The sequence below is a fragment of the Pristiophorus japonicus genome, chromosome 14 (genome assembly GCF_044704955.1).
Source record: "Pristiophorus japonicus isolate sPriJap1 chromosome 14, sPriJap1.hap1, whole genome shotgun sequence".
NCBI lineage: Eukaryota > Metazoa > Chordata > Chondrichthyes > Pristiophoridae > Pristiophorus > Pristiophorus japonicus.
The window spans coordinates 19,611,174-19,634,085 of record NC_091990.1 but is presented as its reverse complement, the minus strand read 5'-3'; the positions used below and the strand labels follow the sequence as shown (position 1 = coordinate 19,634,085).

At 48.5% G+C, this 22,912-nt stretch overlaps 2 protein-coding genes across 7 annotated transcripts in view; one reads left to right on the top strand and one right to left on the bottom strand.

Moving 5' to 3' along the window:
* Positions 1–2,892: 2,892 nt before the first annotated feature.
* Positions 2,893–22,912, bottom strand: part of rcc1 (regulator of chromosome condensation 1) — a 32,587-nt gene continuing 12,567 nt past the window's right edge. For 4 of the 6 annotated variants that reach the window (XM_070898422.1, XM_070898421.1, XM_070898424.1 and 1 more), the window contains exons 3-10: positions 18,384–18,574; positions 12,181–12,360; positions 11,247–11,343; positions 10,017–10,139; positions 9,542–9,694; positions 6,266–6,385; positions 4,941–5,093; positions 2,893–3,494 (exon numbers count right to left, since the gene is read on the bottom strand). In XM_070898422.1, coding sequence (XP_070754523.1) covers positions 3,319–3,494; positions 4,941–5,093; positions 6,266–6,385; positions 9,542–9,694; positions 10,017–10,139; positions 11,247–11,343; positions 12,181–12,360; positions 18,384–18,574 — 1,193 coding nt within the window. In that variant the 3' untranslated portion in view covers positions 2,893–3,318. Of the gene's footprint in view, positions 3,495–4,940; positions 5,094–6,265; positions 6,386–9,541; positions 9,695–10,016; positions 10,140–11,246; positions 11,344–12,180; positions 12,361–13,692; positions 13,781–18,383; positions 18,575–22,912 lie in introns of those variants that run through there. The other 2 variants (XM_070898426.1, XM_070898425.1) reach the window with 2 other exon arrangements.
* On the top strand, positions 11,548–11,926 carry LOC139279298 (large ribosomal subunit protein eL33-like). The gene is made up of 2 exons (XM_070898420.1): positions 11,548–11,620; positions 11,703–11,926. Exons 1-2 carry the CDS (start codon positions 11,548–11,550, stop codon positions 11,924–11,926), a joined length of 297 nt encoding a protein of 98 aa, XP_070754521.1.

Genomic DNA, 22,912 nt, shown 5'->3' with positions numbered 1-22,912 from the left:
AACTCGCTTTCAGAATGTAGAAGCATCACAGAGGTTCTTCAAAGATAGAATGTTACAGGACAGAAGGAGGCCATTCGGCCAATCAACTCCGTGCTGCCTCCCTGAAAGAACGATCCAAGTTGTCCCGTCCACAGCACATCCTGCGTACCCTTTTGAATTTTTATTTTTCAAATATTTATCCACTTGCCTTTTAAAAGCGATTATGGGTTCTGCTTCCAGCCGCGTTTAGGTTGAGCTCTAACGACATTTCTACTGAATTTTCATTACAAGAAACAGAACTTGACCTCACCCTGTTCGAGTCTGGATTTGTCCAAGCTGCAAAGTGGTGCTTGGGTGTGATCTGTCCCAGTGCGGGGGGGTGTAAAATCACAAACCGCAACTTTCCACCCATGGCCGCTTCTCGACCGACTGCTCCCACGTTAATGTTTTATCCAAAAGGTACAATTAGCAAGCATTTAGAAATGCAACAAGCTAATCAAGGGCAGTCAGCGCCGACTTATTAAAGGCAAGCAGCCTTTGACAAGTTTAAGAGGTTTTTTTTTGGAGAAGACTGGATAGCTAATTACTTCACTCAGAGTGGAGAAATTTCTTCAGAGGGTTGGGAGTCGGTAGAATTCTCTACCCCAGAGGGCTGTGGATGCTCAGTCGTTGAGTATATTCAAGGCTGAGATCGATAGATGTTTGCGCACTAAGGGAATCAAGGGATTATGGGGATCGGGCAGGGAAGTGGAGTTGAGGTCAATGATCAGCCATGATCTTACTGAATGGCGGAGCAGGCGCGAGGGGCCGAATGGCCGACTCCTGTTCCTAATTCTTATAAAGGGAGCACAGATGTAATGTATATGGACTTTCAGAAAGTGAAAGATAAGGTTTCTCACAGGAAGCTTTTTAGAAAAATTCAGGCATATGGTACAAGCAACACGGATAGAAAGTTGGTTGTTGGACAGGAAAGGGGTTAATTTGGACTGGGCTAGTGTAAAACAAGCCTGTTATACATTTCTCCCCACTTTGAAAATGGGAGCTGAAGCCATTTGAAAAAAGGCCAACAGAATACAGAATTCATACACAACATTGGCTATTCTAGAGCACTGTGCAGTTTTGGATGTTACATTATAGGAAGGGCATTGAAACCACAGAGGGGTCAGGATTGGAAACCAGTCATGACGAGACTTGAGATACTGGGACTATTTTCAGTTGAACCCAGCAGGTTAAAAGATTTAAGAGTTTTTTTTTTAATTATGCAAAGTTTTGGTAGTGAGCAGGGGAAAGATCACTTCCTGTTTGGGGAGTCAGTGACAATATATCAACGATTTTAAGTTGTCACCAAGACAGTGAGAAGATTAGGAGAAATTTCTTCACACAAAGGGCTTCCCGTCTCCGGCCTTGCCTCCGCTCATCCATGCCCGACTATTCCAACGCACTCCTGGCCAGCCTCCCATTTTCTACCCTCCGTAAACTACAGGTCATCCAAAACTCAGCTGCCCTTGTCCGAACTTGCACCAAGTCCCGCTCACCCATCACCCCTGTGCTCGCTGACTTACATTGGCTCCTGGTCCAGTGAAGCCTCAGTTTCAAAATCATCATCCTTGTTTGCAAATCTCTCCATGGCCTCGCCCCTCCCTATCTCTGTCATCTCCTCCAGTCCCGCGTTCAAGTCTCTACAGAGTGGGGCTTGAACCCACAACCCCAAGACTCGGGCGAAAGGGTTATCGACTGAGCCAAGGTTGACACCTCGGCGTTGGTGAACATGAAACGGAGGTTCACCCACCAATCCTGTCCCACACTGGTGATGGCTGAAGCATTGTGACTGAACACTTCCAAGCCCACTACCGCAGCCGTGTAACTTTAAATTCTCGGCCATTTTTCTCGCTATCCCTCCCGGAGGCACTTCCCTTGTTACCAAATCGCCCACCAAACAACTCGTCTAATCAACCATTTGTCCGACATCTTTCATTTGACTTCAGCGCACACGCAACTTCAGTGTGGGGGGGGAGGGGGTCGCTCGGTAATACGACGGGTAACGGGCATCCCAGTTAATTTTCTCTATCCCCCCCACCCCCCCCCACTCTAGCCCAGGGCGCCGGGGGTGATTAAAAGGGACCCAAACTCTGCTCTGGCAGAGAACAGCTCGAACAGCCAGAAATCTCCCGGATCTGTACAGCCCAGGTACTCGCTGAATAAACCCATTCTGCCAGAGTGGGGAGCAGGATTGGCTGGATCAACTCCTCTTGAAGCAGTTTTGTGTTTTTTGAAGTGGGTGAGTTTGAGGATACTACAATTTGAACCATTATGACTGTTTTATTCCCTCTGCGTGCTTTTTAAAAAAAAAAAAATGCGTGGTAACTAATGCATTCACGTGCATATCTGTGTGCTTTTTATTAATTTTGTTCGTCAAATAGTAGGGACAGAAATGATAGCACAGAATGGGGCCATTGGGCCCATTATGCCTGTGCCAGCTCTTTGAAAGAGCTACCCAATTAGTCCCACTTCCCTGCTCCTTCCCCAAACATCCTGCAGTTGCTTCCTTTGTGGGTATTTATCCAATTCCCTTTTGCAAGTCACTATTGAATCTGCTTCCACCCCTCTTTCAGGCAGCGCACACAAATTCACCTTGTTTCTCCCCATGTTTTCTCAGATTCTTTAACCAATTGTCTCAAATCGGTGTCCGCTGGTTACCAACCCCGTTTCTCCCGATTTACTCAAAACCCTTCAGGATTCTGAACACCTCAGTTAAATCCCCCGAGTTTGTATGTGAACACAATAGTGGGCGTACTGACCACGCACAGAGGTGAAATTAAACGCACTGAACCGCCAAAATCACACAGTTTTACACAAGGACCAGAAATGCAAAAATCTTATAGAAAACTATCACAAAAAGATTTATTTTGATTTTAAAAGAATATTTCTCTTTTTTTCCCCCCTCTCCAATCCACTTGCGTGCCTGGCCATTCTCCCGAAACAGAACCGAAATTTGTCACTTACTATAACTTAAAATCTGAACCGGAGACGACATGTCAAAAGCGAAGACAACCAGGTTTGTACATCGGTTAATGCTAATGTCAACGATAAAATTACACTGCAGAGCATACCAGTGTTACAGATCAGGATTTATGGGGGGGGGGGGGGGGGGAGGAAAGAGGGGGTTTGTATTCCAAGGGGGCTATCAGAAAACAAACCCCCAAAAAAGTTTGCTGCTGTCGTATCCAAGCATCGCATTCACGGATGGTGGGGGAAGTGCAGGGCTCAGTCTTTATAGTCGAGGTTGTGTCGGCGGGCGGGGGGGGGGGGGCTGTTTGACACGATGTGGGGCCGCTTTCATCAGCTCTGCCCCCGGTCTGCCACAAGCAGCACGGTGTGCTGGCCCCCGCTGGAGACGGACAGCACCTCCCTGTTCTCCAGCTGCTGCCCCGACATCTGGACCGGGCTCCACACGTCATCGTCGTCGCCCGTGCTCAGCTGCAGGTTTGTTCCCATCCCCCAGGCAAAGGCTCGGCCTAGGAGAGCAATGGTGGCGACGGAGGGGGGGGGGGGGGGGGAGAAAAAAATATACATCAGAGCCCAGTGAGTGAACGCAGAAAGAACTTGCATTTTATAAAAGTGTTTTTTCACTGCCGCAGGATGTGTCAAAGCAACTCACAGCCAATGAAGTACCTCGGGAGTGTAGTCACTCGATCAGCTCCGTTGGAGCAGCCACATTGTCCGCATGCCCGACACGAGACTCCCAAAGCAACTGCTCGTTGCGGAGCTCCTTCACGGCAAATGAGCCAAGGGTGGGCAGAGGAAACGTTACAAGGACACCCTCAAAGTCTCCCTGATAAAGTGCAACATCCCCACCGACACCCGAGAGTCCCTGGCCAAAGACCGCCCTAAGTGGAGGAAGTGCATCCGGGAGGGCGCTGAGCACCTCGAGTCTCGTCGCCGAGAGCGTGCAGAAATCAAGCGCAGGCAGCGGAAGGAGCGTGCGGCAAATCTGTCCCACCCTCCCTTTCCCTCAACGACTATCTGTCCCACCTGTGACAGGGACTGTGGCTCGCGTATTGGACTGTTCAGTCACCTAAGGATTCATTTTAAAGAGTGGAAGCAAGTCTTCCTCGATTCCAAGGGACTGCCTACGATGATGAATGTGGGCAACGCAGCAGCCAATTTGTGCTCCCACAAACAGCAATGCAATATTGACCAATAATCTGTTTTTTTAAAGCAGGGTTGGTGTTGACAGGGTCAGGTGAGATAGGGTGGCAATAGGCTCACGTAGAGCATAACCACCAGCACTGACCCTTTGGACCGAATGGCCTGTTCTTGTGCTTTAAATTCTATGCAATTCTGTGATAAATATTGGCCAGGGCACCTGGGAGAACTCCCCTGCTCTCCTTCGAAGAGTGTCGCGGGATCTTTTGCACCCACCCGATAGGGCAGACGGAGCCTCGGTTTAATGTCTCATCCGAGAGACGGCACCTCCGACAGTGCGGCACTCCTTCAGTACTGCGTCAGCCGAGATTTTATGCTCAAGTCTCTGTAATGGGGCTTGAACCCATGACCTCCTGACTCAAGAGGACAGTGTGTTACCCACTGTGCCATGACTGATACTTTCAGACTATGCCATGTGTTAAAGGCAACGCTAAATGATTTCTGACAGCATGTAAATATGCTTCTGGTTTGGCGAAGTATTGTTCTTGCTATCATCGGCCAGGAACCAGGGCTAGGGTCAAAGCCAGCAAACACTCGGGGCTCCCCCGCTCCTGCTCCATGTCCAGGCTCCTCTGCCGGAAAAGCAGACATTAGGCAAGGACAGGATCGGGCTCACGGTAACGCCCACTACAGCCAGTGAGCTTTGCTGGCACATGAAATCAGACTTTGGGACAAGATACCCCACACACTGCACCTGGGCAACATTCCAGCACAGAGAAAACTGGGAGAGGGGGGAGAGGAAAGAAAAACCTTACCATCCTTGCTGACGGCAAAACTAACAGAAGCTCCACAAGCCACGGAAGTGATGACGGGGAGGCCATGGATGAGGGTGGGTATACTTTTCTCTGAACCATGCTCCCCCAACCCTAGGCGTCCATACTCTGATCGACCCAGGCTGTACACTTTACCTTGCATTTAAAAAAAAAAACACAGCATCAGAACTCATCCCGATGAGAGAGAAACAAACCGAGCTTGCCTGGACAGGGACCTTTTCCCCAGCTAAGCCTGGCACAGTAGAAAAAGTTTAGCTCCTTGCTTGGGACACCCTCCTACAGCACATGATAAGAAGTAAGCCTGCTCCCAGAGATCTGGAAAACACTGGGACCAGGTGACAGGGATACGATGGTGGGCACTGCTGCCCTTTTATACACTTTACCCAGGTTCATCCCTGGCCATCGCAATCGGCAGAGTAACTCGTTGGCTGGCACCCGCAGCACCGGGTCAGAAGCAAGAGTTTTATTTTATCCACTCTCGGGAGATGGGCATCGCTGGCAATCCAGGGTTATTGCCCATCCCGAGTGGCCCTGGAGAAAGTGGTGAAGGGCCGCTTTCTTGAAACCCTGGTCGTGGTTTTCATACAACGGAGTGTCTCACTGAGCCACTTCGGAGGGCAGTTAAGAGTCAACCCCATTGGTGTGGGACTGGAGTCACGTGTAGGCCCAGACCAGGTAAGGACGGCAGGTTTCATTCACTAAAGGACATTAGTGAACCAGTGGGTTTTTATAACAATCTGACAGTTTCATGGTAACTATTACTGGCACCAGCTTTCTATTTTGAAATTTTTTTAATTAAAAATTGAATTAATATTCTCAGAGGGACGGTTCTAGAGTGATACAGCACAGGAGGCCATTCACCCCTTGTGCATCGATGCCGACTCATTGAAAGAGCTATCCACTTAGTCGTCCTCTGCCTGCTCTTTTCCCATAGCCCTGCAATTTAATAGCGTTTACAAGTAGATGGGTAGCCGTCATGAGATTTGAACTCACGTTCTCTGGATTACTGGTGCAGTTAATAGAAGCGCCACACTGGAGTACCGTAACTCTGATCAGGACTGGGGCAAGTGCAGTCGAGAGAGACTGCTGCCGTCCTTTGGGTAAAACACTGGCACCAAGGCCCTGCCAACCTATCTCGGGTGGACACTGATGTCGTGGGGAAGCCAGCGAATTTGACAACGAAAGCCAGCGACTGGAGAAATGAGGAGACCTCAGCGCCGGTGACGACTTTCGGGAAAACATTGCCGGACGAAGAAACGGCAAGAGCCTCCCGCTGCGGGATTTTATCCCGGCACTGTAACACCCACCTTCAGAATCCAAACACAGGGTGTGGTGCTGACCACCCGAGAACTTGACCCAAGACTTTGTCGAGTTCTTGAACGCAGTTAGTTTATGCGCTGAGTAACAGGCGGCTGTGCCTGGTGTTCCTGCAGCAGAAACAAAACACGTCTTACACACACATATCATCTTCATTTCTCCTTTTGCCCCTTCAGTTTATCTTTCTCCCCCCCCCCCCGAAAGCACCCACTCCTGCTGGGATACCATTCCACACACTATCCCCGGAGCTTCTCCAAAACTGCTACCCTTGATACGCGACAGGCTATTCGAGTGCAGGGCAGCGAAGCGGAGCCGGATCTTATCCTCCGCCTGTTAACCACACACCTACTTCCTGCAGCACAGAAAGGCAAGCTGCTTTTCCTCACCTCCTTATGCCTAGTCACGGCACTACACTGGTTAAGACATAGCGCACGCAACGCCCCCATCCCCTACCCCTTAGGCCTCAAGCTGAAGGATTGTGTCCAATTCTAGGCGCAAGGTTATAGGGAGATTTAATAGAGATTTAAATTATATGGGGTAAATAAGGAGAACCCATTCCCGCTGGAAGGAGGGCCGGTAACTAGAGGACACAGAATTAAAATAATTAGTGAAAGAACCAGAGGTGACCTGAGGAAACGAAGCGTATAAAAGCAAAATCATGTTTGACAAACCTACTGGAGTTTTTTGAGGATGTAACTAATAGAATAGATAAGAGAGAACCAGTGGATGTAATATGTTTGGATTTTCAGAAGGCCTTTGATAAAGTCCCACATAAGAGGTGAGTGTGCAAAATTAAAGCACATAGGATTGGGGGTAATGTATTGGCATGGGTTGAAAATTGGTTAACTGACAGGAAACGGAAAGTAGGATTAAACGGGTCTTTTTCGGGGTGGCTAGTGGGGTACCAGAGTATAAATAAAATAAATGATTTGGATGAAGGAACCAAATGTAATATTTCCAAGTTTGCTGACGACACAAAACTAGGTGGGATTGTGAGTTGTGAGGAGGATGCAAAGACGCTGCAAGGTGATTCAGATAGGTTGAGTGAGTGGGCAAACACATGGCAGATGCAGTATAACGTGGATAAATATGAAGTTATCCACTATGGTAGGAAAAACATAAATGGTGATGGCTTTGGAAGTATCGATGTACAAAGGGACCTGGGTGTCCTTGTACATCAGTCACTGAAAGCAAACATGCAGGTGCAGCAAGCAGTTAGGAAGGCAAATGGTATGTTGGCCTTCATTGCAAGAGGATTCGAGTACAGGAGCAAGGATGTCTTACTACAGTTATACAGGACTTTAGTGAGACCGCACCTGGAGTAGTGTGCGCAGTTTTGGTCTCCTTACCCAAGAAAGGATATACTTGCCATAGAGGGAGTGCAGCGAAGGTTCACCAGATTGATTCCTGGGATGGCAGGTCTAGGCCTGTATTCACTAAAGTTTAGAAGAATGAGAGGGGATCCCACTGAAACGTATAAAATTCTGACTGGGTTGGATAGACTGGATGCGGGAAGGATGTTTCCTCTGGCTGGGAAGTCTAGAACAAGGGGTCACAGTCTCAGGATACGGGGTAGGAAATTTAGGACCAAGATGAGGAGAAATGTTTTCACTCAGAGGGTGGTGTACCTGTGAAATTCTCGACCACAGAAGGCTTTGGAGTTCAAGTCATTGAATGTATTTAAGAGGGAGACAGACAGATTTGTAGAAAAAGACATCGAGGGATATGGGGAGAAAGCGGGAACATGGTGTTGAGATAGAGGATCAGCCATGATCATATTGAATGGCGGTGCAGACTCGAATGGCCGATTGGCCAACCCCTGCTCCTATTTTCTATGTTTCTATGTTATGATCTGGAATGCACCGCCTGAATGGGTGGTGGAAGCAGATTTAATCGTAACTTTCAAAAGGGAATGAGATATATATAGGAAAAGGAAATATTTGCAGGCATATGGGGAAAGAACAGGAAGAACGCAACTATTTGGACAGCTCTTTCAGAGAGCCGGCACAGGCAAGATGGGCCGAATGGCCTCCTTCTGTGCTGTAAGATTCTATGATCGCATTGCTGTTTGTGGGAGCTTGCCGTGCATGGAGGTTAGCTACCGCATTTCCTACATTACAACAGCGACCATACTTCATTGGCTGTAAAGTGCTTTGGGAAACCCTGATCTTGTGAAAGGCGCTGTATAAATACAAGTCTTTTCTTTCTATATATGGGGAGGTCACAATATCAACAGTGTTGTCATGGAGGGTGCAGACTAAAAGATGTCCGAAAATGGAACACAAGGCAAGACTGACGTTGCCAAGAGGGGCCTGTGGAGGGAACCACTGCTGAATGTACAGTATGGTGCAAGGCCTAACTGCACGGTTAGATTGAGTACTTTTCAGAATTGCGTGCGTGTATTTTAGATCTATAAAAATCTTGCGTAGAGGGCACGCTTTCTGTACGTGTCATGCCCTACTGTCTAACGCTTTCACCATCACACTTTTGTTGATTAACACACCCTTTTGTTACAAAACAGCATAGCTTCCAAAGGACCACAAGCAGCACATCATGTTATAGGAGTAGTTAGTCATGTGGGCGCTGAAACTGGTAGCTTCCCATTCATGATTGAGTGAATTATGAACTTTCCTGGCTGTACCCAAACTCACATCTCCCTGTTCAGCCATCACCCCTGTGCTCACTGTCCTATATTGGCTCCCATCCCCGGCAACGCCTCGATTTTAAAATCCTCATCCTCATTTTCAAATCAGTGCAAGGCCACACCTCCCTCCATCTCCACAACCTCAATACCCTCCCAGATTTCTGAGATCTCCCAATTCTAGCCTCTTGCATGTCCCTGATTATCATCGCTCCACCATTGTCGGCCGTGCATTTTTTAAGGTCCGAAAATTAGAGGGAACATTGGCCACAACCCTCCGAGATCTCTGCGTTCCTCCAATTCTGGCTCTTGCGCAACCCCGATTTTAACCGCTCCACCATTGGAGATTCCCTCCCTGAACCTCTCCTCCTTTAAGGCGTTCTTTAAAAACTACCTCTTTGACCAAGCTTTCGGTCACCTGTCCCAATATGTGGCTTGGTGTCAAGCTTTGTTTGATAACGCTCCTGTAAAGTGCCTTGAGTCGTTTTACGGCGTTAAAAAGGTGCTACATAAATGCAAGTTGTTGTTATTTAAGCTGAACAGAAAAAAAAACTATGTTTTTTGTTGCTGCGTGCACATTTAACAAGCGACCCACGTCCAAGGCAACGCTTTGAACTGTGCTCACCCAGCTGGTGATAGTTGGAGAGTCCAAAGCCATAGACGTGTCCTTCCTTCGAAATCGCAAACGTGCAATATGCCCCGCAGAAAACGTCGTGGAACTTCACCTTCCCACTGCCCTTGGCTTTCAGACGGAGAATGTTGGGAATCAGGAGGAGCTCTGAGCAAATTAAAAACAAAAATAAGCGGTCAATAAACAGGACGGAATATCCTCAGTAACCTCGCCGCCAACGGATTCCCGATCAAGTAGTAAACGCAGGTTAAGAGAGCTGGGATTGCAACGTCATTTGAAGTTAGAGCTTCCTCAGCGGTTTACTGGGCAAGTGCGATCTGGTGCAAAGGATATGGAGCAAAGGTGGGCAGCTGGAGTGGAGGTGCAGATCAGCCACGATCTAACCGAATGGCAGAGCAGGCCCGAGGGGCTGAACGGCCCGCTCCTGTTCCCAATATGCGCGTGTTGTCAGAATTAGCGCCACAATCACCTAGACCCCGCCTTCCTCCCCGGTTTGTGAAACATTCCGCAAGTCTGCCCAGCTGCCCCTGGTCGCCACAGCCGGAGGTGAAGATGTCACCATCGATAGAGAGCAATGCCAAGTGGTCGTTGCCTAGAAATAAAGAACAAACATTTTTTTTCCCCCGGTGAACAGTGTTCAAAATTAAAATTCCATTAGCGTTCAAGCTGCTGACTCAATTCACCCGTCGCCCGAGAAGGACCAGAGCAGCAATGCCCGAGGAACACTGCCACTTCTAAGTCATGCACCATACTGACCAGGGAACTCATACTGACCAGGGAACTAATCTCCGAATTCCACAACACCAGTGCGGCTGAATCAATAAAAAGAGAGAACAAGAAGGACTTGCATTTATATAGCGCCTTTCATGACCTCAGGATGTCCCAAAGCGCTTTACAGTCAATGAAGTACTTTTTAAAGAGTGTAGTCACTGTTGTAATGTAGGAAACGTGGCAGCCAATTTGCGCACAGCAAGCTCCCATAAACAGCAATATGATAATGACCAGATTATCTGGGGGGTTTTTTTAAGCAATGTTGATTGAGGAATAAATATTGGCCAGGACACTGGGATGAACTCTCATGCTCCTCTTCGTGGGATCTTTTCCATCCACCTCATTCCAAAGACGGCACCTCCGACAGTGCAGCACTCCCTCAGTACTGCAGTGGAAGCGCGAGCCTCGGTTTCTGTGCTGGAGTCTCTGGAGTGGGACTTCAACCCACAACCTTCGGACTCAGCCACAGCTGACAATGCAAGGATTGCAGCAGCTGGACGAGGACGCCTACCACCAAAATATTCAGGGCAATGAGCAGCGGGTATTAAATGTGCCATCATCGCCCACATCGCAATAATAATGAACATATGCTGAAATCAAATAGGAACCTGCAAACGGCAAGATGTGCTAAATGAAAAAGCATTTGCACATGTACAACCCCTTACCATATTGAAACAAGTGTTTTACTTGCAATTTCTCATCTGCCCCCTCCACACCCCCCAGAAAAGCTCTCCCTATTGTACCCGACACAGAAACTCCTGGTTCAAACTCTATGGTAAGCAACGTTCCCTTCAGCACGGTGTGACCGTGCAGTGCTCTGCTAGTCGAGCACAGCCGCAAACAGAACAAAACTGCACGTATGTGTAGTGTTAAAGGACCAAACAAAACAAGTCAGAGGGTCCATTGACTGCAGGTGTAACCTACTCACCCGAGGCGATTTTAACTATGGGAACATCAAGGGGGACTTGCTGCGGCAAGGTGCTGGTCTTCATGGGCTCCAGCAGTCCAATAACTCCATTGTTATCCTGCAGGATTCCAGATTTAAAACACAGCCCATCAAAACAGTTAAAGCACAGTTCATCAAAATTTTGAAAATCTACAGTGCCCCGTGAGGAAAAAAAAAACGCTAATTTTGTAGCAGAAATAAAAGCTAGTCTTGCTTCCACTACCCTTTCAGGCAGTGCATTCTCCCAAGGCAGGCTATTCCGCTGCACCATGCGCTCTTCGCAATGCCTGGAAGATTGTGGTGCAAAGCTGTGTTCACTGGCTATAAACGAGGCCTTCGAAACCAAAGAGAGCATAGAAACATAGAAACATAGAAAATAGGTGCAGGAGTAGGCCATTCGGCCCTTCTAGCCTGCACCGCCATTCAATGAGTTCATGGCTGCTCTCCTGAAGATTGAGGGGGTTTATTGCCATGATAAAACAGAATTTTACCTGGGAAAGAGATGTGCCTACATCTACAAAGCAAAGAACAACACTGCCACTCCTAGTGGTAAACCAAACAAGACTCGTGTCATTTGGGGTAAGGTGACTCGAGCTCATGGAAATAGTGGCGTGGTCGGCACCAAGTTCAGCAATAACCTGCCCGGCACAGGATTCATGTGATGCTGTACACATCAAGGATTTAAAGCACAGTTGTACATAAATTGAGAATAAATAGCAAAGTGGTCTTAAAAAAAAACTGCGCAAATAAAAAAGGTTCATCTCCCCCTCTGGTTCTTTTGCCAAATCTTAAATCTGTATCCTCTGGTTACCGACGCTCCTGTCAACAGAACCCGTTTCTTCCCAGTGCTCTTATCAAAACCCCTCAGAACGTGGATGCCTCGATTCAATCTCCCTTTCACCGGCCCGCAGCTTACCCTGAAGGAGCCCCAGATGTAGACTCGGCCGAGGTCAGTCAGAGCCGCTGTGTGACTGTCACCGGCAGAAACTTGGACCACGTGCTCGTTGAGCGTAATCCGAACCGGGACCATATCCGAGCCTTCCTGCGACGTATCGCGCCCAAGAGCGCCCTCATCGTTGCAGCCGAACGTGTAGATCTGAGGGCACAAGAGAAAGAAAGTCAGGATCATCCACCAACACTCGGTGCAAACAGTCAGCGCAGCCTTAATGGATCGTTCCGAATCGTTGGAGCAGCAGAGTTCTCGCCACAGTCCTTGCCAATATTTATCTTTCAACCAACATCACTAAAAAAAAGATTAGTTGGTCATTATCACATTGCTGTTTGTGGGAGCTTGCTGTGCGTAAATTGGTTACTGTGTTTCCCAAATTACAACAGTGACCACACTCCAAAAGTACTTTAAAAAAAAAAGCACGGAGACGTCCGGTGGTCGTGATGGGCGCTATATAAATGCAGCTCTTTCTTTATTTCCTATATTACTGCACTTCAGAAAGTATTTCATTAGCTGTAGAGAGCTTTGGGACGTCCAGAGGTCGTGAAAGGTGCTAACTAAATGCAAGTCTGTCTCGTTTTCGGACAAAAACAGAAAATGTTGGAAACACTCAGGAGGTCAGTTAGCATGTGGAGAGTTAATGATGTTCAAGGAGGCCACTTGACCCATGGTGTCTGCACCGGCCGACAAAGTGCTATCCAGCCGAATCCCACTTTACAGCTCTTGGTCCGTAGCCCTGTAGGCTACGGCTCTTTAAGTGCACATCCAAGTACTTTTTAAAAATGTGGTGAGGGTTTCTGCCTCTACCACCCTTCCAGACCCCCACACCAACCTCGGTGAAAAAATCCCCTCAAATCCCCTCTAAACTTTCCAGAAGTTCACCCAGTTCTGGCGGAGTCTACATCTGAAAGTCCCCTCTCCCCTCATCGACTGGCCTAGAGAGTTTCCAGTATTTCCTGCTTTTAGAATTATTGAATGATACGGCACAGAAGGAGGCCATTCGGCCCATCGTGCCTTTGGCAGCTCTTGGGTAAAGTTATCCAGTTAGCCCCACTCTCCTGCTCTTTCCCCATAGCCCAGGGTTGAAAATAGTCTTTTAGATCAAAGGGCTCGGATTGATAATACAAAGGCAGAATATGATGGCAGAGCACTGGAAGAATTTGCTTATGGAAGTCGAGGTTGGTGGGCATGTACCAGCATGGCACGTATAACTGTGCTGTGCAGATATGCCACCCCTTCTGTCGCTGACCAGTAGCATATATGAAGAACGGTCACTGCAGCATAATTAGTAGCAGATAGGTAATGAATGAAAGGACTTGACCACAATTAGAAAACAGCAATTCGCCTTGGCCAGAAGGGTCCCAAGGGTCGTCTGTGTCACTGGGGTGGGTGGGTGGGTGGGTAGGTAGGTAGGTAGGTAGGTAGGTAGGTAGGTAGGTGGGGGGGGGGGGGTGGGGGGGGAATACAAATAATCTGTACCTTGGGGGCACCCATTTCAAACTGCATTGCATGATCACTAATGCATTAAGTACTAATGTTCCTCACACAGGTTCAGTGGGGCTCCTGTCAATCAACACCTGATAAAGACAAAGAATGGAATTTTGATGACACCTGATGATACCCCCTGGCTGAAACTTCTCACCTATTCACATTCAATGGCAAATCCAACATCCAGTATTTTCCAACTGATTTAAGTCAATTGAAATGTTCTCATTTGCACTCGAGTGTGACTCATCAGCATGAAATAGAAAGCTATTACTCATTAATTACAGTAAACTCAAGTGTGGTCAGTGCTTCAATGCTGGGGATGTTGGCCTGGGTGAGGACACTAATGTTGGTGCGTCTGTCCTTTAAGGAGATTTGTAGGATCTTGCGGAGGCATCGTTGGTGGTATTTCTCCAACGACTTGAGTTGTCTGCTGTACATTGGCTCAGAGACATGGACATACAGGAGAGCGGGTATTACTACAGCCATGTAGACCATGAGCTTGGTGGTAGATTTGAGAGCCTAGTCTTCGAACACTCTTTTCCTCAGGCAGCCGAAGGCTGCGCTGGCGCACTGGAGGCAGTGGTGAATCTCGTCATAAATGTCTGCTCTTGTTGATAGGAGGCTCCCGAGGTATGGGAAATGGTCCACGTTGTCCAGGGCCGCGCCATGGATCTTGATGACTGGCAGCGAGGAAGATTGAGAAGAGGGTTGGAGCGATGACGCAGTCCTATTGGACCCTGGTTCGGACGTGGATGGGTCTGTAATGGATCCGTTGGTGAGGATCACGGCCTGCATGTCGCCTTGGAGCAGGCGGCGGATGATGACAATTTTGGGGGGCTCACACTTGACCAGCTCCGCCCTCCTGTATGGCTCAGAGACATGGACCATGTACAGTAGACACTTCAAGTCGCTGGAGAAATACCATCAACGATGCCTTCGCAAGATCCTACAAATCCTCTGGGAGGACAGATGCACCAACATTAGCGTCCTCGACCAGGCCAACACCCCCAGCATTGAAGCACTGACCACACTTGATCAGCTCCGCTGGGCGGGCCACACTGTCCGCATGCCAGACACAAGACTCCCAAAGCAAGCGCTCTACTCAGAACTCCTTCACGGCAAATGAGCCAAGGGTGGACAGAGGAAACGTTACAAGGGCACTCTCAAAGCCTCCCTGATAAAGTGCAACATCCCCACTGACACCTGGCCCAAGACTGCCCTAAGTGGAGAAAGTGCATCCGGGAGGGCACTGAGCACCTCGAGTCTCATCGCTGAGTGCATGCAGAAATCAAGCGCAGGCAGGGGAAGGAACCCGTGGCAAACTTGTCCCACCCTCCCTTACTCTCAACGACTATCTGTCCCACCTATGACAGGAACTGTGGTCCTCGTATTGGACTGTTCAGCCACCTAAGGACCCATTCTAAGAGTGGAAGCAAGTCTTCCTCAATTCCGAGGGACTGCCTATGGTGATGACAGTAAACTCGCAACATTGATTGAGGAAGAATTTGCACTTACGTGGCACATTTCAGGCCCTTAGGATGTCCCAAAGCACTTTTCTGCCAATGATGACTTTTGAAGTGACGTCACTTGTTTTCTAGCCAGCTAGATTTCAAGGGGTCTGCCAAATCAGCATCTTTCAAGAATAAAATCTTTTTTTTTTTTTTAAATCACATTCTGAGAGCAGGGTGAACAAAACAAAAAAGAGCGAGGCTGATCACTACCGGTGAATGGAGTCCCGTTTATTACCAAGGATGAGACCTTGAAATTGACTGTATTTTCTTTTATCCACCTCCAAAAGAGTTTAATTCAGTGCTCCGATGTTGCCACCGCTGATCTTAGAGGAGAGGAGACCCTGTCCCTTCTCCACCCCCAGACCGGTTAGTGACGGTTGGCAGCGGGTTCCTTCCCACAGGCCACGTGCACTCGCCTCCCCATCATGTTTAAATCAGGTAAATAGAGCTACAGGTCGGTGGGGTTTGGTGTCTGTCTTGTGGCTTTAATGGGCCGAGAAACATACAAGATTCTGAAGGGGATTGACAGGGTAGATGCCGAATCAGATATCAATAGATTTTTGAATTTCAAGGGATATGGGGATAGTGGAATTGAGGTAGAAGATCAGCCATGATCTCGTTGAATGGCGGAGCAGACTCGAGAGGCCGAATGACCTACTCCTGCTCCTATTTCTTATGTTCTTGTGTGCGATGTGCACCTAAGCTCCAGGCTCATGTCCCAATGCAAAATGGTGTATTTTTAAATTTAAGGTTAACTTTCATGGCCATCCACACATCGCATGAGGGATGCCCCCAGGACTCGAGCTCCGAGCGGGCAGTTTGATCAGCCGCCCGTGCCGTGCCACGGACAAGCAGCGATCAGCCGCATAAAGAGCGAAAGGTGAAGCCAGCCGGAGATTCGCTGGCATTCTTGGGTTTATTCATAAGAAATAGGAGCAGGAGTAGGCCATATGGCCCCTCGACCCTGCTCCGCCATTCAATAAGATCATGGCTGATCATCGACCTCAAATCCACATTCCTGCCCGATCTTCAGATCCCTTGATTCCCTTAGACGCCAAAAATCTCTCTCTCTCGGTCTTGATTATACTGAACGACTCAGCATCCACAGCCCTCTAGGGTAGAGAATTCCAAAGATTCACCGCCCTCTGAGTGAAGAAGTTTCTCCTCATCTCACTCCTAAATGGCCGACCCCTTATTCTGAGACTGTGACCCCCCGATTCTTGACTCCCCAGCCAGGGGAAACATCCTCCCTGCATCTACCCTATCAAGCCCTGTAAGAATTTTGTATGTTTCAATGAGATCACCTCTCATTCTTCCAAACTCTAGAGAATATAGGCCGAGTCTACTCAATCTCTCCTCATAGGACAATCCCTGTCATGTATCCTACATGGCTACTATTTGTACTATCACAAGGTGTGCCACCAGAGGGCACAGCAGTGGGAGACTTGCAGGTTACTTGTACAGGTGTGCCTGGCCTAGTATAAAAGGCAGGCCACCAGGTGTGATCCTCACTCTGGAGTTATCAAATGAAGAACAAAGGTCACTACAGTTTAAGTATAACACATTGCCTCGTGAGTCATTATCAAAGCATCTTCGAGTCATCATCAGAGCATCTGAGAACATACTAGCCCCCCCCACCGCCCCCCCCATCATCACAGGAATCAGTCTGGTGGACCTTTGCTGCACTCCCTCAATGGCGAGTAGGTAAGGAGACCAAACCTGTACACAGTACCCCAGACGATCAATCTGATGCTCTGTTGTGGGTTCTTGCTGTGCATTGATTTGCTGCTGGTTTTTGACAGGAGAGCACATGACAGGTGACCACATGACAGGAGACACTTTAAAACATATAGCTGTATTACAGGGGGTCTGTGGGATTTTTATAACTCAGGACGGGGGCCTCAGAAGCAAATAGGTGGAGAACCCCTGGTCCAGCGCACTGTATTCAGTCTGGACACCTCACCTCAGGAATGATATAGTGGCCTTGGAAGGGGCAGATTCACCAGAAGGATACCAAGCCTGAAAGGATCAAACTAGAAGTACAAGTTGCATAAACTTGGCCTGTGTTCTCTTGCTTTTGGAAAATTAAGGGGCAATCCAATTGAGGCATTTGAAATGATTAAAGGGCTTAATAGGGTAGATAGAGAAAAACGGTTTCCTTTGGTGGAGCAATCAGGAACAAGGGACATATCCTTAAAATTAGAGCCATGTCATTGAGGAGTGAAGTCAGGAAGCACTTTTTCACACCAAGGGTAGTAGAAATCGGGAACTCTCTCCCCCAAAAGGTGGATGATGCTCAGCTAACTGAAATTACAGACCGATACTCCAGTGCTGTACTCCTTACCTAAGAAAGCATATACTTGCCATAGAGGGAGTGCAGCGAAGGTTCACCCGACTGATTCCTGGGATGGCAGGACTGCCGTATGAGGAGAGATTGGGTCGACTAGGCCTGTATTCACTAGAATTTAGAAGAATGAGAGGGGATCTCATTGAAACGTATAAAATTCTGGCTGGGTTGGATAGACTGGATGTGGGGAGGATGTTTCCCATGGCTGGGAAGTCGCGAACAAGGGGTCACAGTCTCAGGATATGGGGTAGGAAATTTAGGACAGAGATGAGGAAAAAAAATTTCACTCAAGAGGGTGATGAACCTGTGGAATTCTCTACCACAGAAGGCTGTGGAGGCCAAGTCACTGAATATATTGGAGGGAGATAGATATATTTCTAGACACAAAAGACATCAAGGGGTATGGGGAAAAAGCGGGAATATATGTAGAGATAGAGGATCAGCCATGATCATATTGAATGGCGGTGCAGACTCGAAGGGCCGAATGGTCTACTCCTGCACCTATTTTCTATGTTTCTATGTACTGAGGGAGCACTGCGCTGTCAAGAAGTGCCGTCTTTCAGATGAAACGTTAAACCGAGGCCCCGCCTGCTCTCTCAGCTGGGTGTAAGACATCACAGGGCACTATTTTGAAGTAGAGCTGGGAAATTCTCCCGGTGTCCTGACCGATATTTATCCCTCAACCAACATCACGAGAAAAAAAAAACCCGGATTATCTGGTCATTATTACAATGCCGTGTTTCCCAACAACACTTCAGAAAGTACTTCATTGGCCGTAAAGGGCTTTGGGATGGCCAGAGGCAAGTGGTTCTCTCTATACTTACATTGCCAGTCAGCCCGAGGCACACAGTGTGCATTCCCCCAGCCTCCACCTGCACCATTTTCTCCGGCAGCAGTTTGACGAAGGCGGGTTTCTTCCTCTCCAGCACATTTTCGCCAAGGCCGAGTTGGCCAACGTCACCCTGGCCCAACGTCAGGACATTCCCCGCGACCGTCCCATGCGAGGAATGCGAGACTGCGGGGGGGGGGGGGGGGGGGGGGAGGGAGGAAAAACAAATGAGGTTTCCGCCGTCGTCAGGTAGCCCACACGCAACAAACAGAACCACATAAACTAGCCCTGTATTCCCTGGGGGGGGGGGGGGAAGGAAGAGAAGATTGAAGGGGTGATCTCAGTGAGGTGTTGGAAGATGATTAAAGGATTTGATGGGGTAGATAGAGAGAAACTATTGCCTCTGGTGGGGGATTCCAGAACAAGGGGGCTTAACCTTAAAATTAGAGCGAGGCCGTTCGGGGGTGATGTCAGGAAGCACTTCTTCACACAAAGGGTACTGGAAATCTCGAACTCTCTCCCCCAAAAAGCTGTTATGGCTGGGGGTCAATTGAAAATATCAAAGCGGAGATTGATAGAGTTTTGTGAGGCAAGGGTATTAAGGATTATGGAACCATGATGGGTAAATGGATTTAAGATACAGATTGGCCAGGATCTAACTGGATGCTGAACGGCCTCCTCTTGTTCCTATGTTCCTAGAATCACTTCTGCTCGAAAAATTAGCTGGGAGTTACTAATTACACAGCCTTGCTTTTCACACAATGTCAATATCGCCTTGTCCCCACACAGGGCGCCCCCACAGTCAGCGGCAGCTTCAAGAATCAACGATGCCAGCAGCTGAGAAGACCCTGTTAAACAGGAGCCTGTGACACGAGCTCACTTGTGAAGTAGCTTTTCACACAACGCGCCCCTCCATTAGACCATTGGACAGGTGGATTAGCTTTTGGAAAGGTGGCTTCATCTTTCAAAAAACGGTTCTTTCAAAGATGTACTCCAAAATTAAGCTCGGAAATGCCCTTATCTTTCAAGTAATCTGCAAAATGCAGCCACATATTGAATTTGTGAACATCTCACGCAGCTGGCAGTGCACTGAATGCATGCAGTGGTGCATCAAGGAGGTCCCAGCTTTACTGAAGTAACTGAACCCAGCTGGGGGTGGAGGGGGGGGGACGCAAAATTGCCTGCAAGCTGCCGAGGTGAAGGGGGCGGGGGGGGGGGGGGGGAAAGAGGTGGAACAGCCCAGGACCCCCCGGCCGATCATTATCCAGTGACCCCGGATAGAAAGTAGCTGTTTGCGTGGACATCAGGGGAAAGCGGGGTGTCAGCCTATCGGCGCGCACTGTCGGGGCTCGTCCGTGGGGAAAGAAACCACACTCGAGTGAGTTTCCCCAAGGGTGGCTGGTATTTGTGAGGCCGTATCCACAAATGAATTCGCGCCAATGCCCCCTTTGTGCAGTCGCGTGGCCCACTGGACCTCCCGCACTGCCGGCTCTTCGATGAGAAAAAACGCGCAGGCATGGTAGTTTGAACGGTTCGTGCAGCCCCTTAAAGGGGCCGCGCACCTCCCCACCCCCCCCGCAAAAAAAAATTAACAGGAACATTGGTCAGCGTAGTCAGGAAAAGCAAATAAGCCACACACACTAAAATTGTCACGTGTGTCAGTTTATACCAACTAGTCGCCAGTGATCACTGCAGCACAACAGAGTGAGGATGTAACTATCACAGCAGCTTCCTCGTCACCTCATGAAGCAGCACAAGGGAAAGGGAGCCTCGATAGAGTGTTGCTCAATCACAGCCGAGGCCCTTCGCAGACTAAGCTTGTGGCATAAAAGCCACATCCAAACAGTTCCTCTTCGCGGCTCCGAACTCCCGAAGCACGCAAAGGATGGGCTCGCTCCAGCCCACATCCGAGATATAGGATCAAGTCGTATGGCTCTGGATGAGCAAGACCCTGTACGGGACGGGGCGGGGGATAGGGTAGCGCAGTGGTTATGTAGGAGGGGGGGAAAAAAAAAAACCTGGAAATGAAAATCTGGATTGGGCAAAAGTTACTGTGAAGCAGTCGGATTGTGGCTGTGATTCACGGACGTGCTTTGGGAAGGAAACCTGGCGTCCTTACCCGCTCTGACCTATAGGTAACTCCAGTCCCACACCAACGTGGTTGACTCTTCACTGCCCTCTGAAGGGGCCCAGCAAGCCACACAGTTGTATGAAACGGCTACCAGCTGGTCAAGGAGAAAGCCCACCACCAATTTCTCAGGGTGGGCAATAAAGGGTCAGCATCATTGGCACCATGTCTGTCAGCTTCAACATTCACTCCCTCCATCACCAGCGCACCATGGCTCCAGTGTGCACCATCGACACCATACACTGCAGCAACTCGCCACAGTTTCTTCAACAGCACCTCCCAAATCCACGACCTCCACCGCCTCGAAGGACAAGGACCACCACCACCTTCAAGTCACACGCCATCCCGAAATATATCAGCTGTCGCTTCATCGTCAAAAATCCTGCAACTCCCTCCCTAACTGCACTGTGGGAGCACCTTCACCACAAGGACTGCAGCGGTTCAAGGCGGCTCACCACCACCTTCCTGACGGGAGATTGGGGATGGGCAATAAATGCTGGCCTTGCCAGCGACGCCCACATCCCGAAAATTAATAAAAAAGTTAACGGGGCATTGTGTGACCATGCTGCGGCCCGAAGGCCAGTCAGCGCTTTCTGGCCTCTTGTACATCACTCCTCGTGGACCAGCGTTGCCCTGACTCACCAGACACCTTTGTACCGATGCCGGGGCTTCAGGAAGAGAGAGGCTCACGCACAGACGCACAACCTCAGAGTGCCCTTTACTGCACGGCTGGGCTGCTGGCTCCTGTTTTTTTTCACATCGCTGTCCTCCCTCTGCTCTCAGTACCCTTGAAATGTGAGACATCACCACAAGGAGCTCACTTTGCTTGGTGTCTGCTGATTATACATTATATAAACAGAAATGTGCGGCTGTGGATTTAAACGGGTGCGCCACTTTAAAGAGTTAATTCCAGGCCTATTTAGTGCATGGGTATCATTATATGGCAAGTTTTAATAAAGTAATTGATCACCTCAACTTGTTCCCCTACTACAACAACAACTTGCATTTATACAGCGCCTTTAACATAATAAAACATCCCAAGGCGCTTCACAGGAGCATTTCAATAAAAGCTTCAACACCAAGCCACACAGGAGATATTATGCCAGGCCTTGGTCAAAGAGGTAGGTTTTAGCAAGCATCTTAAAAGGAGAGGTGGAGAGGTTTAGTGAGGGAATTCCAGAGCGTAGGGTCTAGGCAGCTGAAGGGACAGCCGCCAATGGTGGAGTGATTAAAATGGGGGATGCGCAAGAGGCCAGAATCGGAGTACAGAGATCGCGGAGTCTTGTAGGGCTGGAGGTCACAGAGATAGGTTTCAACCCCAGCTCAAAATTCTCTTTCCAATGCAACAAATGTCTGAAAGGATAAGAATCGTAGAACGACACTGCTGGGTGACTTTCATGCACTTTAACTAGAGACAACAACAAAATGTCAGATGAGTAAAAGTGGAGGGCAGAGAAACCAAAGGCAAGAAACAAAAAGGGCCACTGAATATAAATGGGGTGCAGGAGGGGTCAAAACTAAAAATCATGGTTTAAAAACTAGGATGAAAACACTCTACCTAAATGCACGCAGCATTCGAAATAAAGTAAATGAGTTGACGGCACAAATCATTACAAATGGGTATGATTTCGTGGCCATTACAGAAACATGGTTGCAAGGTGGCCAAGACTGGGAATAAACATACAGGGGTATCTGACGATTCAGAAAGATAGGCAAGAAGGGAAAGGAGGTGGGGTAGCTCTGTTAATAAAAGATGATTATCAGGGCAGTTGTGAGGGATGATATTGGCTCCAATGAACAAAATGTTGAATCATTGTGAGTGGAGATTAGAGATAGTAAGGGGAAAAAAGTCACTGGTCGGCGTAGTTTTATAGGCCCCCAAATAATAACTTCACGGTGGGGCGGGCAATAATCAAGGGAATAATGGAGGCATGTGAAAAAGGAACGGCAGTAGTCATGGGGGATTTTAACCTACATATCGATTGGTCAAATCAAATCGCACAGGGTAGCCTGGAGGAGGAATTCATAGAATGCATACGGGATTGTTTCTTAGCCCTACAAGGGAGCAAGCCATCTTAGATCTGGTCCTGTGTAATGAGACAGAAAAAATAAACGATCTCCTCATAAAAGATCCTCTCGGAATGAGTGATCACAATATGGTTGAATTTGTAACACAGATTGAGGATGAGGAAGTTGTGTCAGAAACGAGCGTACTATGCTTAAACAAAGGGGACTACAGTGGGATGAGGGCAGAGTTGGCTAAAGTAGATTGGAAACAAGGACTAAACGGTGGCACAATTGAGGAACAGTGGAGGACTTTTAAGGAGCTCTTTCATAGTGCGCAACAAAAATATATTCCAGTGAAAAAGGGCGGCAAGAGAAGGGATAACCAGCCG